The sequence below is a fragment of the Dermacentor albipictus genome, chromosome 1 (assembly GCF_038994185.2).
Source record: "Dermacentor albipictus isolate Rhodes 1998 colony chromosome 1, USDA_Dalb.pri_finalv2, whole genome shotgun sequence".
NCBI lineage: Eukaryota > Metazoa > Arthropoda > Arachnida > Ixodida > Ixodidae > Dermacentor > Dermacentor albipictus.
The window spans coordinates 471,533,726-471,550,377 of NC_091821.1; the positions used below are offsets into that span (position 1 = coordinate 471,533,726).

General features: G+C 45.7%; 1 protein-coding gene across 3 annotated transcripts in view; it reads left to right on the top strand.

Annotated features, from left to right (window-relative positions):
• Positions 1-724: 724 nt before the first annotated feature.
• LOC135908882 (monocarboxylate transporter 12-like) overlaps positions 725-16,652 on the top strand; it is a 98,440-nt gene continuing 82,512 nt past the window's right edge. Inside the window, exon 1 of one of the 3 annotated variants that reach the window (XM_065440724.1) lies at positions 725-777. Coding sequence is in view for 1 of the 3 variants with exons in the window: in XM_065440720.1 (XP_065296792.1) it covers positions 763-777 (15 nt within the window). In the remaining 2 variants the exon portion in view is untranslated. Of the gene's footprint in view, positions 778-2,006; positions 2,398-16,652 lie in introns of those variants that run through there. The other 2 variants (XM_065440720.1, XM_065440722.1) reach the window with 2 other exon arrangements.

Consider the following 16,652-nt stretch of genomic DNA (forward strand, 5'->3'; position numbering starts at 1 on the left):
TCTGTTAGCTGCAAATGGAATAACTGTGATATGACTGAAAAATGTTAAAACAGAAAACATAGCGTAACAGAACCTTTCTCTCAATTTCACAGAAATTCTCTGTTACCTGCAAACAGAAAAAAATATGTGAATTGACAGAAAAAAGGAACAACAGAAAACATAGCTTAAGGGAAATTTTCTGGCAGGCCAGCTGCCAGAAAATTAGTTTTTTTCAATAAAGATTTCTTACAGTGTAGAGAGATTTGTAGAGCATATGTGGCCACGAAAGACACATGCTAGAGCTCTGCGCGTGGCTAGAGGGGCATAGGCTGCATAACGGGGATGCTTCTCGTTTTTATGCACATTTTATGTACATTAAAAGGTGGTGCAGAAGTAAGTGTGGGAACGCCGCTCGGTGGAAACGTCCTATGCATATAAACCTTAGCGCGGTAAGGAGTGTAGTCACAGGGACGGGTGAAAAGCTGCATCTTAACAGAGGAGGACAAGAATTTCATCAGAAACGGCGTGCAGCGGAAGACACACTTCGATGCGCCGGACAGTACTGCATCGAGCATGAGCAGATGATCGAAGCGAGGCGCTAAACTACGCGTTGTACGCTATGTCGGCGATGGACCGGGAGCAGCGACAATCGATGCTTGAAGATAAGTGCGAAGGTTGTTACACACCGCCGTATCGACATCACACGTTCCCCGCCCACTCCCACTCTCTCATTTCGTGTTCAGATTGCCGCCTGGATGTTTGGAGAGCTGCACAGCTGTGTGCATGTGGTCGAAATTGGTGCGTAAATTTTGCACAGTTTCCCAGGCTAACTTCAAAGCATCACCTCACCGATGGCGGGCACGTATTGCATTTTTCAGGAAGTATATTTGGCCCTTTCAGGTCCCGTACGTTTCATTTATCAAGGCGATGTTTAGGAATGTGCAGCCGCTGCAAATGCACTGAATCTCCTGATAGCAGGCTTCGTGTGACCTTGAAAGTGATGTTGCATTGGCATTGTTAAAAAAAAGCATGAACTGATTGAAAACCCACCTTTAAAACCTCACCATCTCTTTGCCTCAATTACACTAAAGGGATTGCTTTAAATAAGCGCACTTCTTTGTGACGAAATGTTGAATTAATATGACCGGAAAAACTACTTATATCTGGAAACAGCAGGCGCCAATTTACCGTTCAATTATATGAGTTTAGCCTCCAGCTTTGCTGCCGCTTAGCGAGTTTTGTTCGCTTCTCCTGAGGATTACTTGTCATGAGCCAAGGTGACCGCCGTTGGGTTAATTATAACTGTTCCTCTCTCACTCGCCTGAACTGTGGCTATGTATCAAACAACGGAGGCAGTTTCTATCAGGTCCATGTTTGTACTTCCATTAGCCGCGTAATGTCGCTTGATTCGTTTTTCTCTATTTCCCGTGTTTCCATTTTCCCATATATCGAGCTGATCCGACTTGTCTAGGTGAAAGACATTACGTGTTTATGACACTTTATTACGTCTGACAATGGTTTCCCTTCCCTGTTCGTAACGTTTCGAAACACATCACAAACAACAGCATTCATTAGACGATTCCACATCGCAATAAAGCAGTCGATAATGTTAAAATTCTGGCCCAATGTAAAACTGCGCATTCCTAATAACCGGATATGCTGATTAGGCCAAAAGTGAGGGCTGGCCGGAACGTGCGCGCGCTGGACGCGAAGAACGGGCGAAGAGGTGTAACCTGTCGTTGGCCTGACGATACATGAGCGAAGGGAGAAGGGAACGAAGTGAGAAGCCTTGTATCGGTCCCTGAAACTCTCACAAGAGTGTGGACGTTATCTGTGGTGACTTTGCAGCGGCAACAGTGCGAGGAGCAAGTTCGCTATGGGCGCCAGCGGTAGCGCCACTGACGCGGCCCGCAAGCGGGGAAGGGTTGCGCGTACGGTCAGGTTCGCAACAGCTAGACGGCCCCGACACCTGCCGGTCACGAACGAGTGAAAATGGGGGGGGGGAGGGGGGGCAGCGAGCGTGCTGTTGTCAAAAGCATTCCCGATAGCGAAGTCGCGGCGCGGGAAACGACACCACTCCAACTGCGCTGCCGAGGAGAGAGCTGCACCGTTTTGTTGCGGACCGCGTTGTCGCGCTCGCGCCGCCTTTTCCGAAGGACAAGAGCGAGTGGCCGCTCCCGCCGCTGGTATCGGTGGCACGGTGCCAGTGCTCGAGTGCGACAGTGGCGGCTACGTTGGCGACCGCGAGTTCGTTTGCGACGGGTGAAAGCGAGCGACTGTGTTGCCTGGGGTCTGGCGGGCTGCTGGGACACGTCATTTGTGCGCCGGAGGCGGGCTTTCCAAGTTTCTGCTGGCGACACTTGTGGGTTGATTCCGCAGTCGCACCCGTTATGAAGCATGGACACACATCGTAGCTAGGTGAGTCCTTTGTTTCAAACCGAAGCGTAACGTGCCGCTGAGCGCTCTTGACGCACTAACGCTGAGTCAAAATTGAACTCATTGCCAAATAATGGTGATCTACAAGAAGCGATATAGAGTCATTTACCGTGCGCGTAAAAGTATTTTTTTTTTATTTTGGTTTCGAATGTGATGCTGCCGCGCCAAATGTAGTCCAAGGTACGAGGCATGCGTACAACTTGGGCCGTTGATTAACGATGCAATTAGGACTGTGGAAAGATATTTTGCAATTGTATTACGATGCGATGCAACACACTCGGGCAGCAAGTATTTGCAATTGATGTACAAAATACTACCGTAATTATTGTATCCGATAGGGTACTTTCCATTTGTATCTTAAGATACTTCGATGCATTCGCCAATTTCTCATTGCATAGATATATAACGAAGCGGCAAATGTGTGAAAGCCACCAGACGCAAGAGAACCGCATTCTTGCATTCTTCAGACTTTGTAACAAAGCACCACACAAGAGAAACATCGTTACGCCTCTATAGCGGCATCCGAATTTCCGCGAACGATGCCGCACGTGTACGCAGCGCAGTACGGCTGCTACGAGCGTCATTGCACTGACGCAACTGAAAACAAGAAAATGATGGAAACGAGAGGTCGGCTGCCGCGCGCAGTTGTTTTTGTCGAGACCGCTCGAGTGCCACCACGTCACTGTGCTCCATCAAAAGGGACGCGCAGATCTCATCGCCTGCCCTCGCTGGAGGGCTCTGGCCGAAAGATAAAAGAATGCCGCTGCCTTAAACTTTCTTCAGGTGGCTTTGTGGCAGTAGTATCAGCCTGAGAAGCGGAGTTCAGCCAACGTTTATAATTTGTCATGGTGACGTTGCGATTGCCCCCAGTAACTTCTATCTCAAGATATACGATGCATTCCTTCATGTATCGGAAATACAGGTGCTGATACACGTCGTGCCAGGCGTATCAGATACAAATGCAAGATACCCAAAGAAAATCTAAGATAGTTATCTAAGATACATGTATTTGCTATACTGCCCAGCACTGGGTACGATACAACGATTTTCTTTAGTGCTCTGGTCAAAGGCATGAACTGCAGAGACAGCACGTCGAACGTACACAGAACATGCGTTGTGTGTCCCCTCGTTCGACGTCCTGTCTTTGTGCGCGCAAAAGTCTAATAAGAACCATGTACAACCAACTCGCCCAAAACGTAACGCCGCACAGACATCGTTCAATGTGCGATCAGAACAACAACAACAAAAAAAAAAACACGAGAGAGGGAGATATTAAACGTTAGCGTATGCGAATTGTGCATACATCGAGAAGCTGCCGACAGATACAGGCTACTAGCGCGCTGCGAAGCCTGGCTGTGGCCATTCACCTTGCCTTTCCGCTGGTGCGCAGACTCGCAACGGAAATTATATATATATATATATATATATATATATATATATATATATATATATATATATATATATATATATATATATATATATATATATATATATATATATATACCACATATATATATATATATATATATATATATATATATATATATATATATATATATATATATATATATATATACCACAGTAAAGCTGCGAGTTCACAGCGCGTACATGGGCGGCCTCATTTTGCATGCAGGCTGCATATATTTATAGTAAACCGTGCAGGAGATGCCGGCGACGCTCTTTTAGTCCATAAAGCGTGAAAGTGAATAAAAAAAATAAATTATGGGGTTTTACGTGCCAAAACTACTTTCTGAATATGAGGCACGCCGTAGTGGAGGACTCCGGAAATTTCGAACACCTGGGGTTCTTTAACGTGCACCTAAATCTAAGTACACGGGTGTTTTCGCATTTCGGCCCCATCGAAATGCGGCCGCCGTGGCCGGGATTCGATCGCGCGACCTCGTGCTCAGCAGCCCAACACCATAGGCACTGAGCAACCACGGCGGGTGTGAAAGTGAATAACTTAATGCTTCGTGTTACACTTAAAGCGATATTTGTAACTGTTCCCCGTCTGTCTTTTTTAATCATGGAAAAAATACTGCGTCAAATATAATTGTTCGCTTAGGATAATGTAGTGGTGTTACCCACAAAACCCTGATAAAGTTTGATGGTTCCGGAGCCGCTTTACATCTTTTAAAACTTTGGGTCATTCGCCAGTTTTGATAGAAAGCTCGAGGTGAAAATTATATTCTAACCGGTATGCAGATAACGGGGATCGCTTCACATGAATATACGAAGTATAAATCCTAATTTGTGCAGCACTGCCTTACTACATTATTCCAGCGTTTGAAATGTATCTGAACAGGAAAGTCGTAATGACGCCGCAATTAAATCTTCCTTATTGCACCACCAACTAGTCATGCGAATGTTCGAAAAAACGAAAGATAATTAAAGCAAAAGCTTCTTTTGCATATATGTGTACGTTCTGTATATAATGAGAGGCGACGATTCAACTGACGTCTTTATTCCTGAAAAACGAGCTAGCGCGCCGAAGATGAAGATGCGACGCGATGGCGAACGTCATGTCATCCATGACATGAATGCTCGCACAAATTGCCCTCGTCGACGGAAGCCTGGCCGCAGATTAAGCTAGCGCGGGACACCGATGAAGGACTTGAGGCGGCAAACATGCACCCGATGCTTAGAATATCTATACTTTCGCTTGGACGTAAGGGTGGATAAAAACGATAGAGTTTGTCCCTTAAAGAAGCGCACTCACTCAGTGAAATCATCTGGTACTAGCAGTAATGCCACTTTGAGAGCATAGCCAGTGAGCCGACAAATAGATTTGTGATGAACGCGTGCGTGTAATATTTGCAAAGTCATATGGCGCGCAGTATACAATCATTTTTCTGAGAAGAAGTTCGTTGATCTGAGCAGCAAGTTCCCAACATGCTATCTTGTTGCTGGCTGCATGGGTCTGAAGTTTTATGCGTGAAAAACATGTGGCGCTTTTAGTAATCTGTTCTGAGTTACTGACAGTGGCAAAAGTTGACATGAAATGCCAATCTACTCAGGCGCCTCAGTTCTCTTGTCTCTCCGCGGTCTTTACCGGTATAGAGAACGGAAATACGTCCTGCTTTCGATGAGTGCAAAATTGTCATTTGGTTTGGTCGTGGCAGTGTGGATTAAATTCCAACGAAAAATTGGCTCGGGCTGGCTGTCGATCCGGAGCCGACGTTGAAAGTGTGTATGTTTTTGCGGAGACAGTCGGAAAAAGTTGCTTTCTATGCTGGGGTGGTTTTTCCCTCTGAAAAATAAAATGCAAGAAGTCGCAGTTTCGCCCGAAAGGCGAAGCATCGATTGCGATAGCAAATTAGCAGACAGCTATAAGAAGTAGAGATATTAGTTCTTTCGGCCGTATAAACTGCGACACATTGGTTTACTAGCTTAATCAACAAGCATTGTGTCAGAGCGCACAAGCAAACATTAACATATCACAGCCGATGAGGGCGGGCACTCGCTGTCAAAACGCTGGTGTGCGCAATGAATGAATAAATGTATATCGTTTTCTGTGAGCAAGCGCAGCAGCAACAGAGCACCACTTGACCTTCGTGCGGTCTATTGCTTCAAATCAAGAGCGGCGAGAACACAGCGCGTAACAAAGGTATCAGCAGTCGGCAAATCCTTGCGAAGATAGTGCGCGCGCGACCGCGTTGGGCCATGCAAGGCACGCGCGTGTTGGCGCAATCGAAGCCGGCCCCTCTTCCGCGCTGCCTGCCCGCTTTCCTCCGTACAGGGCGGGCGAGATTGAGCCGCGGTCATAAGTTCCACTTGAGCCCGGTCGGAAAGTGCGCAGTTGCTGCCCGAGCTCAAGGACGCTCTCCCCCCTCCCGACCTCCCATTCCCCTACGGGCTTGCGCGCGACGAAAGACGGCGCATATGCTCTCCCGTTTCTTTAGTCGCAAGGCTTAGGTTGAGCCGCGATCGTCGGCTTCCTTCACGTGCTTTCACTCACACATACAGCATACGACGCGTGCCGACGGTGTTATCGCACTTGCACTCTATACGGAACATGACGGCGACGGCAGAAATGCGGCTGGGGTGTGAATAGACTTGCTGTTGCAATAAAATTACCTCGGTTATGTTTAACTGGCATCATGCTGCAACGTTGGTATTGCACCGTTGCGTGGTAGTGTTGCGATTATGTTCATAGCGGCGCCATAATGTGTTAGGGCTCTTTGGCGTGGTTGCACTTATGTTTTCACGGTTCACGGTTCGGTTTTCTTTGCGAGGCGCGTGCCAGTGCTCGTGTTTGGAACATATGTGGCGTGAATGCAAATTTGCGAAACGTGCTCGTGCGAGAACATGTTGGGCGTCTGAGAGGCGATAAACATAACAGTAATTGTGTGTATCGCCTCGCTATGAAAGGTTTTTCAGCGGATTCTTTCGTCGAAATGTTCACGCTTAACCTTGCCTACGCTGTCTGTCGTATCTTCTACTGACGAGCTTTTGATTCAAAGGAAGGTTATCTGTATTCGGTCTCGTAATCGCATTTTCCCGCACCTATGGCTAACGCAGCGGCAGTTCAATACAGCAAGCAGGTGTAGAGATCGTCAAGGAGTCAGCGAAACGCAAGCGTCTCGGGAAGCATATGGCCAATAAAGAGTCATTAATGTCTCTCAGCATATTCTTACGGCGAAGCTGTTAGCCTCTGTTTCGTCGGTATTTCTCGCCGCGCGTCCTCATGAAAAAATATACATTTTGCGATTAAGAAATAAACTTCAGCGATTGAAGCGAAAAGTACATAGATAATTCGATATGAAGCACACAATATGCAGCACAGGATTAGTTTCAATAAAGAGCAAGCAGAAAACAAGCATCCAAGCAACAATATTTATGACAAAACACTCCTGATAACAGTGCGAAGCGCGTAGCGCTCCACGCATACGTTTCCCGGTAAAGATTGCTGTTGCGCAATCTGCCGCCGCGCGGGCAGCTTGCCATGTGGGGAGTGACGTCACTAGCCTTTCATATATACAAGGATCAACCTAGCAACTGATTGTTGCAGCACCGCTAATGGTAGGTGACGCACACCAGGAGCGGCAAAGGGAAAAGAAACGGCGATACCATCAGCATCGGCGTGCTGCCGAAATTCGCATTACTTCCATTTAACACCGGCCACCTTATGAATCGTGGACATTGGATTCACGAACAGTTGTAGTTCGCGTTCAGTCGCTATGCTTAGAAATAATGGTGGCTGTAAAAAGCTCGCCATGTACGGTCACGGTTGACGTTTGCGGTGGAACTGGAGCTCAAAACCTCAATGCATTTTTATCGAGTTTCGTAATATCTATGTAGTGTTTGAGAGTAGGCATCTAGCAGTCAAACACTGAGCATGGTTACCCTCAGGTGTGAGTGAAGCTAGAGCTGGCAGCCATGCTCCAGTGAGCAAGGACGGCAAGGCTTCGTAGAAGTGGGCGCCGACGGGTGGCAGCCGGAGCCTGTAACCGTGTTGAGATAGAAATGGCTGTCCGGCTAGATGAGCCAGCTAATTTATTTATTTATTTACATATTATCATCATCAGCCTGGTTACGCCCACTGCAGGGCAAAGGCCTCTCTCATACTTCTCCAACTACCCCGGTCATTTACTAATTGTGGCCATGTTGTCCCTGCAAACTTCTTAATCTCATCCGCCCACCTAACTTTCTGCCGCCGCCTGCTACGCTTCCCTTCCCTTGGAATCCATTCCGTAACTCTTAATGACCATCGGTTATCTTCCCTCCTCATTACGTGTCCTGCCCATGCCCATATCTTTTTCTTGATTTCAACTCAGATATCATTAACTCGCGTTTGTTCCCTCACCCAATCTGCTCTTTTCTTATCCCTTAACGTTACACCTATCATTCTTCTTTCCATAGCTCGTTGCGTCGTCCTCAATTTAAGTAGAACCCTTTTCGTAAGCCTCCAGGTTTCTGCCGCGTACGTGAGTACTGGTAAGACACAGCTGTTATAAAGTTTTCTCTTGAGGGATAATGGCAACCTGCTGTTCATGATCTGAGAATGCCTGCCAAATGCACCCCAGCCCATTCTTATTCTTCTGATTATATATCTAAATATGTATTTGTTTATTTCAGCCGACCGTTGGCCCTCAAGCCTGTACGGGGTGGTTCACAGTAAACCTATTAATATGAATCACTCGTACAACATTACATAAACTGCGCAATTCAGTTCATATTTACAAGTATAGTACATTAATGCAAAGTAACATCAGTGCAGTTAGTAAGTCAATTTTGCACACTTCAACTGCAATTAAAGCGCTGCAGTAACGAAAGCAATACGTCAGTCTTTAGTAAACACTGCATGAAGATGGGAAAACAATATCTGCTTTGTAAACCAATAAGTACACCAGTTTGTAGAGTATGATAAGCACACCGATATTTAGTTAACAGAACATCAGCATGGAAAAGTTATAATATTAGCTTTGTCAACAAGGCTGCGAAGGAAGTCCTTGAATCCTCTGTGAAAATTTTCTAGAGAGCTAGAAAATTTTCTAGAGTCACCACAGGGACTGGCATAATACTGGCGCTCTTTTCTCAGTGAAGGCTTGCCAGGTTATGCAAACGCCGTTCACAGGAAAGGAGAGAATCAAATAACCGCTGTGTCACTGTACGGCTGCGTGAAGCGGGAACTATCTTCCCAGGGCTACAGAAGGAAATCTGCCCCTGCCTTCTCAGAGGTGTAGCTGCACCTTACACTTTTCGCGAGTAATGAGTGAAACAGACCGGAAAGGGATTTATGTGACACTCTGTGTATGAAAAACTGAGCACACAAATCTGTGTGAGTGAACCTCACTGGAAAACACCTTGAATTTTCAAACCTGGCAAGTAAGATGTGGTTATTGCTGTTTATTGTTTATTATTTTCTTGATTGTTCGTTCGGCGCTTGTGCGGCAGCGATCGGTGTGATTTTTTTCGAAATACCTTGTATACTTCAGCCTTCGTCCAACTCCAGCGGGACAACTCCAGTGCTTGTTGCATGTCCTCCTGGTTGAGCTAGAGTCTTTTGACCTTGCTGAAACCATCATACATTCTCTGCGCCAGCTCGTGCAGCATAGCACCCTATACAAGGTGACCGCGGACGCAAGTCCGTTGCACAATGATGACATAAATCTATCTATCTATCTATCTATCTATCTATCTATCTATCTATCTATCTATCTATCTATCTATCTATCTATCTATCTATCTATCTATCTATCTATCTATCTATCTATCTATCTATCTATCTATCTATCTATCTATTTGTCTGTCTGTTTGTCTCTCAATTCATCTATCTGTATATCTGATGTGAAGAAAATGCAATGAGATCACTTAAAAGGGCTATAATGTACTTACGAGTTTCTTACTTCAGTACATATTATTATTTGGTGGCATTAAAACGCTCAAATCATTATTACGCAATGTGAACGTTTTGTCTTAAATAAAGAAACGTCACATCAGATGTATTTTTGTATGCATTCTAAAGCAGTATTCTCGGGCGATCAGTTTCGAGGATATACTATAACTTTCGCGAGATTTCGTGTCACTGCTAAACGAAAGAGTCGCTGTCTGTTGCGAACAGCGTTCCTGGTACAAGGTCGAGCACACTGTCCTGGCACTTAGACATAGACCGCACTTAGACATAGACCTTTCGATTACAGTCACGTGGTGTCACAAGACAGTGACCGTATCTCCTAAATAATGGTCGTCGCAGTATGCCGCCCCTGACCGTCGACAGCCACCACTGGAGAGACTGGCGCTGCTATTGCTATGACGTAGGAAGTGATACCGCGTGATAAGCGTTCGAGACATTTCCGCAGCTTACGCAGCTCGCTGGCTGCGGCGAATTGGAGCCTTGACTGCAGGGTTGCAGACAAACGAGTTTCATTCCCAAGAGAGCAATATACCTGCGCACTCTTACAGCATGGTTGGGTGCCGCAGTGCCGGACGTATTCGACCGATCCCTGTGTGGGATTTCACTCGTACTCCAAAACCTAGCTGCAGCGAGGTGCTTGGCTGATAAAGACACTTAAACGAAATAATATGTTGAACGTATGAGACAAGCAAGCAGTGCACACGGGTTATCGTAGAGAAATACCATGCTTGGAAGTGCATGACTTGCATGCGCACACACGAGGAAGCACCGTATTGAGGAGGCAAAAATGTGAGCAGTTCAATTCCACGTATTACTAAATTACCGCAGATACTCGCTAGTGGGAATTGCCGCATGATGCGTAAGAATTATTTGCAGTCGCTCATCTTGCACTCATGCAACGAATGATTCTTTGAGAGGCCGATTTACGCACACCACGGCTCAGGGTGTCAAGAATGACGCAATGAGCTGCAAGTATGGCACTGACCCGTTAAAGTTACCTATTCGATGAACCTAATCAGTCAAAATTAATCTTGTTGGCCGCAAATCATGTAATCTAGTTAATCTGAACTATGGTTAAGTGATGTAATATTATTTTTATTACCTTTATTAATCATTACTGACTAGCGTTCTGCAAATTACGATAATAAATGCAAATTAGGCTTAACTAATCTTAAGTGTGCATATTTAAACTTAAGTATGCTTAAATAATCAAAATATAAATAATGTTGACTAGTATCAGTAATTTGTTTACTTATTAGCCAGTCTCCATTAGGCTTCCTTACCCTTGATTAGCCGTAGCGCTTTAACCGCCAATCCGGAGCTGTACTCGTCATGGGAGATTTTAGCAAAATCGCACATGTCGGTTGATATGGAGGTCGCAGCCAAGACGGTGCTTAAATTCCCTCAAAGAGGGAACAACTCCTGCAAATGAAGTCAAGTAATGAAGCCATTAAATGTGTTTTTTCTCCCTGTGTCGTCAAGGACAAGTCACTCGTTCAGCTCGATTTTGTGCAGCTCCCGCTGCCAAAGACGAGTTACGGTTGGCATTGAGGTAAAGCTGCCTTCAAAAGCAGTCTTGACATTTTATTTTGTTTTGTAATTCTAACCACAAACGAATAAAATAGTGGATTGGCAGAATGCGCGTAGCAGAAAAGGAATCATGGCTACATAAAAAATAGCGAAAATTTGGTACGTGTCTCCGGAAATAATTTGGAGGCTAAAGAGTTAAGGAGCCTTAGGTAGGCTTCATTAATTTCATCGTGAATAATCTTACTATTACTTCAGTAACCTTTATTACTCTTAATACATCTTCGGTACTTACTACATATAGGCAGAACCATAAATCTTAGTAGGTATACCTAGCCATAACGCATTCCCATATATACCCCTATAGGACCGCATGCATACCTATGTAGCGCAACGTGTCACGCATTACAAACAGACGGACGAACAGATTTAAGAGGGAAATAAGCCCAGAATGCTTCCGCAATAATATAGCAGTGATAAGTCATCGTCCCACGATAACCCTACCGAAAATGGCAAACCGCACTCACCGCTAAAAATGTGGCAAAGAGGCAAAGTACGTATAGGCAGTTTTATGAATGGTCATGCGAACAGGATAACCAATATCGAGGCATGAGCTAGCTTGCTCGCTAAAAACATTGCTGTCCTATACACCAGACTCAGATATATACGCGTAAGGTTTTGCAGCCATGACGTGATGCATACAACGCCTAAACCATGCAAACACTCGGAATTAGCCGAGGCTGAACCACTAGAGATGCTGAAACCTTCTCAGCCGGAATCACGTCATGGCGCTTTCTACGTCAGGGAGAGATTCCAGCACATGGCGCCAGGATATGTCGCCGGTGCGAATACTCTAGCGTTGCAATGTTTCCATAGTTTCGAAGAACTTGGTTCTCTTCTGTATATTTTTTTTTGTGTGTCGTTACCCACTGTATTTGTATTTTTTCTGTCTTATTTGTTCTTTGTTTTGATTTAGGAAGTTTACAAAGCCCACGTACAAAATGGGTAGTTGCCGCTGCTTTTCACTTGGCTCCCGTCCACCACGTCCGATAAATACCCAATGCTGCTCTCCCGTGCTTGCACTCCCTTCCATTCGACTCGAGTAAGCTGTGCACGAGGGAATGAACCCACGATATTGTCGTCTATTGCTTGACGGTCCCACATCTTGAAGCCGCCGTGTTCTCTTTTGCACTGATTGCATTGTCTCACTTATACGAAACAACGCAAATACGATGTTCTCTGATGTCACGGAGATTTGCTCTCCTCAGAAGCATGCATGTACGTGCATGTGTACCATCATTATTACTATGTGCGAGCCGTCGTAGTAGTTCAATGCCTATGAAGCTCTGGCATTGAGCATCAAATCCACAAAACTTTGCTCCTGGCGGAGGCTATATACCGACTTGTGTGCAATCCCAGCAACCGCATCTGCAGAACTTTCGGTGAGCACTAAAGCAATACAGATGCACTAAAGCAAAACTTGGCATCCCTAAGCTCTAGCACCGCATCTCATGCGTTGCCTTGAGAGCTAAACCTACCGACAAAGTACGCCAGACACCCGAAGTACTCACTCCTTCACAACCATATCCCCGCCCCGTATTTTATAGAGTGCGACGTGGATGCCGAGAACGTTTATCTCGCATTTGTCCACGCTGCTGCTCATTACAATTTCCTTATTGCGCGGGAGGTTGTTCACCGCTAAGGAAGCGCAGTTTTGTGCTACCATAAACTCCTTTCACCGCTACGTTTGGTGACCTAGAAAGAACCTTTCGAGGCAAGGAGATTACTCCGTTTTACTGCGCGATATTGTTGGCTGTCGCACTAGATAAGGCCCTGAGATTGCAGTAAAGGCAAGATGTAGCGTAGTTCCGCAAGTTTATCATTTGGATTACGCGAATTCTGAACTAACTTGCCTTTCTCACATCCGCGGTGAATTGTATTATCTAATCCTCGGTATGCGACGATAGATAGACAGCCTCTTGATAGCCTAGTGCGTTTTACTTTCCCTCGTGGTGCGCCTTTCCCCTCTCAGTGCAGATGCATCGCGCCGTGCACGAGAGGCCCGCTCGTGTACTTGGGACGCCGCCCAAAGCGTGCATTCCGACGTAACGTGAACATGCAGGCTCGCTCGGCGCGAGACCTTGAGCAAGATATGCGCGAACGTGGGAATGTTTTGAGCAGGTGAGTGGGCTAGAAGGGCAGGACGCACGGGGAGGCGTCGCAAAGTTTAGTACCAAGCACGGCGGACTGCTGCGGCCAGTGGAGCCCTGGACTTAGGGGCCCCACCGACCTGCTTCCACAATGCTTTCCTTACGCCATGAATGTCTTTCAATTCAATTCCTAGCAGGATTACTGGGGGAAATTTGGGCCTACCGTTGTGTATTCACCGTCAAAGAGATAAGCAGTATGAAGTTTACTTCATCGTTTTTCTCCCATTTGTCACTGCTCGTTTTCGCACTTTAAGGCCCCTTTGTAGCCACATATTGACCACAACTCTCCACCTGTTGTGACCAGGCCAAGCTATTCTTGGCGCTTTATTTAGTTATCCCAGTGCACTGAACGTGAACAATGCACTATAGAGGGTGGGGGGGGGGGGGGGGCAGTTGGATGTGATGAAACGTGTACAGGTATCCGGTGAACATCCCAAGCAACTAGCGGCAACCGATCAGAATCAAAAGCAACAACCTAACATAGCGCATAAGTAACAAGCATAAAATGCTGGATCATGGAAATGTGAAGAATTACCGCAAGGAGCAGAAGACAGAGCGGTAATTAATGATGGCAACATAGTCTCTTAATCGATTTCATTCTGAAATGGTGCACGAAAAAAAAAATTTCAAACGTGTGTGTCGTGCACTTGCATTCTCTAACCCTGTTTCTGTGACCGATTCGTCAAGAGATGTAATACAGTAGAAATATGTAGTTGTCCTTGTCTATGCCCGTTCTAGAAAAAAAAATGTATTGTGAAACATTTTCAATCCTAAATTCTCTCCCTTTTTCGGGCGTATCCCATCCAAGGCTTTCCTTCGCAAGGAACATGCTCAAATGCTGCCTGTAATTATTAAGGACAAGCCTTATGGCTAGATTCTAAACCGTTCCTAATTGTTTCATAACTTTTTTTAGCCACAAGTACCATACTGTCAAGCGTACTGAAGTATTGATCGAACAGTAATTTGTTACAGTAGCTGCCTAATTTCTGTTGGGAAAAGTCTTGCGTTTCTTCACACGAAACCTAAATCTTTACAGGCTTTGGCCACGACGTAACGTACGTGGTAATCACATGATAGATGTATTAAGACACGCATAGGTATTTAAATTCGGTTACCGGCGTAATGTAGGGGCCATTTATATTTTAACTAGGCTTATAATTTGTTTGCGGGCAGATGACGGCCATACAGTCTTCTCAAAATTTATGTCAGTCTTTCAAGTGTCGCACCACTGTACCACTTCGTCTATGGCATGCAAAGAAACGCGGTCACTTATCTTTCGCATTAATCTATATGAAACCAGTCGTCCGCAAACAATCGCAGCGAAAACTACAGACCGTTACCCAACATGAAAATTAAGAACAACGGGCCCAACACAGAACAATGTACTACCCCTGACGCCATTTCATGTGGTGTCAGGGGTACTAGAAGTTTATAACAACTATACTATACGGCTTATACAAAGTAATAAAACTTCATGCGAGCTTCATAAGTACGCTCTGACTTCGTGCATTTATATATGGTTTAATCCGTGCAATAACTGTTGTGTTTGTATGGCATCAATCTAATTTTTTGTTTAATATTGAGTGAGAAACGAGGTCGAACCCTTTTCTAGAATTGATAAAAGCCGAGTCAGCCAGAATAAACCCTTATTTAGTGCACTTCTTGAGTTATTTATTAGCTCTGAGTTCGGCGACACAGGAGCGGACGTTACGGAAACCATGTTGTCGGGGGGATCGGCAAGGAGTGTGCATTCGAATGTGCCATGATGTTGCTAAAAAGAACATGTTCAGCTAAATTACAGGCCACACTAGACAGCGAAATTGGCTTGTAATTGGAAAGGCTGTTGCGACGACCTGATTTGTGCGTAGGAACAACGTGGGCAATTTTCCAGTCATTCGGCAACGCATTGTCATCAAGCGATTTTTAGAATATGGCAAATCAATGCTTGGACCCTGGATGGGCGCACAAGGACCACAATTTATGGGACAAGTCGTCTCGTACTTCAGCATGGTTCTTGCATGCGCCATACAACTCGATTAGTCGTCACTGTTTCGCTGAGTTCTTTTATAGTTCTTCGTGGTTACGACGTGATGTGTGCTAGCCACGCAACGTTTCCTTAGAGCAGTCGAGGGCTGAACGCATATACAGAAGCCAATTCTCCTTGCCACTGAATGAGCTGTACGCAAGTCTCGACACTTTTGTTTATCAAACTAAGGAGTCCCAGCAGGGGAATGCCTCCTTGTTTTGCAGTAACGCTCTCCTGAGTCATTCGCGAGCCAGCAATTTATTTGTGGTCGGTGGTTGAATGTTAACATAGGTCGAACTTTCACCTCGGATACCAAAGCACTGATACAAAAGGCGCTTGTTCATTCGCATCTGAGTTTCTTCCTCCTTGAAAGTGCGCTTCTAATCTTGGTCCATCAGTTTCGCTTTTCTCGAGCTTCATTTCATGAGCAAGCTAGAAGTAGGTCAAGTGAAATATCGAGTAGGCTCAGACCAACCGGACGCTTTAACCAAACCGCTGCAATTCCGCAGAGCAAGGGGAGTCGCCCAGAATTAGTCGGGTTGATTAAGCGTATCTGACAGTAAACAGTGCCCCCCCCCCCCTTCTACGTCTACGCTCTTATCCCGTCGACGGCTCAATGCGCCTACTTTTCGGTGATATGGTCTTGCCTGACCTGTGAACCCATAGCACTTCCTCGATAAGGCAAGGTCCGTGCATTTCTAGCTCTCGTGTGAGCCACATCCTGCGGCTAGGCAGGGCTCTCCGGGTCGACGATACCGACGCTGCTTGCGGCCTGAGAACAGAGGGACAATGTTTTGCACCGTACCGCAGTCCATAGAGCCATCCAACTTGTATGTCTCTGCTTGGATTCAGTGTCGTAAATGGTTCCTATATGACTCTGAGGTCGAAAGTGGGAGGCAATTTTCGCCCACGCTAAGCTCCCCACGATCGCTCTACTCATCACCACGTGCTTCTTTTGAGGGCAAGTGGACACTACGTGAGTACAGAACGTATTATTGGCGTTCTTTTCTTGTTCTAAACAGCGTCAACTTCCACTTAACAGGACTATACGCGTTTAGCGCTATCGCTGTTCGCGCCTCACGCGCCATGCAAGAGACGTTGCCCAAGGTTAGGTTAG